The following is a 1523-nucleotide window of genomic DNA, read 5'->3' as shown; positions in this document are numbered from 1 at the left end:
ACATACACGTGATTACATAGTGAATGATTTGAATTAAACGTATGGAGTAATATATTTATTTAAATGCAAATTTGATTGTTTAATGTTGATTAGTTGTCTGTCAAATTTCTTGTTTTTTTTCTCGTTAGTGACTTTGGAAAAAAAAATCTTAGAAATGAATGAATAAATTAAATAAATATATGATAATATGTGATATTTACAGGATAAACAGAACACTTTGGACAGCAACAACTCAAGCAAAATGAACCTGTCATATGAAGATTATTATGACTATTATGACTATTTCTATGAAGATGGTTGTCCGGATTGTTTTAATGCAGAGCTGAGGAAATCTACAAGAGTGAGTTCTCTGGTCTTCTACTACCTGACCTTGATCCTCGGTGTTCCTGGAAATGCATTTGTCGTGTATGTTGCTGGATTGAAGATGAAGAGGACTGTTAATACAGTAGGGTTTCTCAATCTAGCCATTGCTGACCTCTTGTGCTGTCTTTCCACTCTTTACTATGTGACCGAGAACTCTCTCGAAGAAAACTGGCCGCATGAATCTGTCTTCGTGTGCAAGATTCTCCCATTCGTTATGCTCATCACTATGTTTGCCAGTGTTTTCATCTTGAACTTGATTAGTCTGGATCGGTTTACTCGGGTGATCACACCGGTTTGGGCTCAGAATCATCGCAGCCTGTTCATTGCACGACTGTCCTGCGCAGCGGCCTGGATTCTGGCTTTATTTCTCAGTCTGCCTTTTATGATGTTAAGAGAGACACACACAGAAGATGACAGAAAGCGCTGCCTGTTTTATAAATTTGATAAAGAGCAAATGTATAGAAGGTTAAGCGTCATCAGATTTGTGTTTGGCTTTTTGATTCCTCTCATATGCATCACAACATGCTACGGATTCATCGCACGCAAGTTAGGCAGGAGTACTTTTCACTCTGGACGAGCGACTCGCATCATGTTGGCTGTAATTGTGGCCTTTGTTCTCTGCTGGCTGCCGTATCACATAGTGCATTTGATGATAATATATGGAGGGCAATCAAGTGTCCTGGTGGCTTTGGCAGTGGATCCGTTGGCCGTCTCTTTGGCGTATTTCAACAGCTGCCTGAACCCCGTTCTGTATGTTTTCATGGGGCAGGATTTTAAGAGCAACGTTAAACTTTCTCTAAGACGTGTTTTTGAAAGAGTTTTCTCTGAGGAGAGAATACAAGCGTCACAATAAATTAGAGGTTGCACCGACTAATCGACTAGTCGACTTCAATGCTCTGCCATGAGGCTTTAAGCTTGACGTCGACTAGTCGCTGGTACTATAGAGGGCGCAACAGGATAAGAAATCTTTGAAGGGCTTCCACATTTGCGCTCTGTTTCCAACCAGTTAAAATGACAAATAAATGCATACTCTGAAAGCGCTCCACAAGACATGTGTGATTACATTACTGGATGCTCGACATTGAACAGGAGAATGCACGTTTTAAACAGCTTATTGTATAGGTAAGTTAAACGCCGTTCTAATGTAATGTGCTGCTGCA

The 1523-nt window shown here is 40.4% G+C and overlaps 1 protein-coding gene across 1 annotated transcript; it reads left to right on the top strand.

Annotated features, from left to right (window-relative positions):
* Window positions 1-241: 241 nt before the first annotated feature.
* Window positions 242-1216, top strand: LOC107548977 (C3a anaphylatoxin chemotactic receptor-like). The gene has a single exon (XM_016229856.1). It carries the CDS (start codon window positions 242-244, stop codon window positions 1214-1216), a length of 975 nt encoding a protein of 324 aa, XP_016085342.1.
* Window positions 1217-1523: the final 307 nt, after the last annotated feature.

Source organism: Sinocyclocheilus grahami, unplaced genomic scaffold, assembly GCF_001515645.1.
Source record: "Sinocyclocheilus grahami isolate Dianchi unplaced genomic scaffold, SAMN03320097.WGS_v1.1 scaffold359.1, whole genome shotgun sequence".
NCBI lineage: Eukaryota > Metazoa > Chordata > Actinopteri > Cypriniformes > Cyprinidae > Sinocyclocheilus > Sinocyclocheilus grahami.
The sequence above is the reverse complement of the archived record's forward strand: the minus strand, read 5'-3'. Positions and strand labels throughout refer to the sequence as shown.

Coding starts and splice junctions, on each gene's coding strand:
- LOC107548977 (XM_016229856.1), top strand. CDS start 242: ATGAACCTGTCATATGAAGATTATTATGACTATTATGACTATTTCTAT.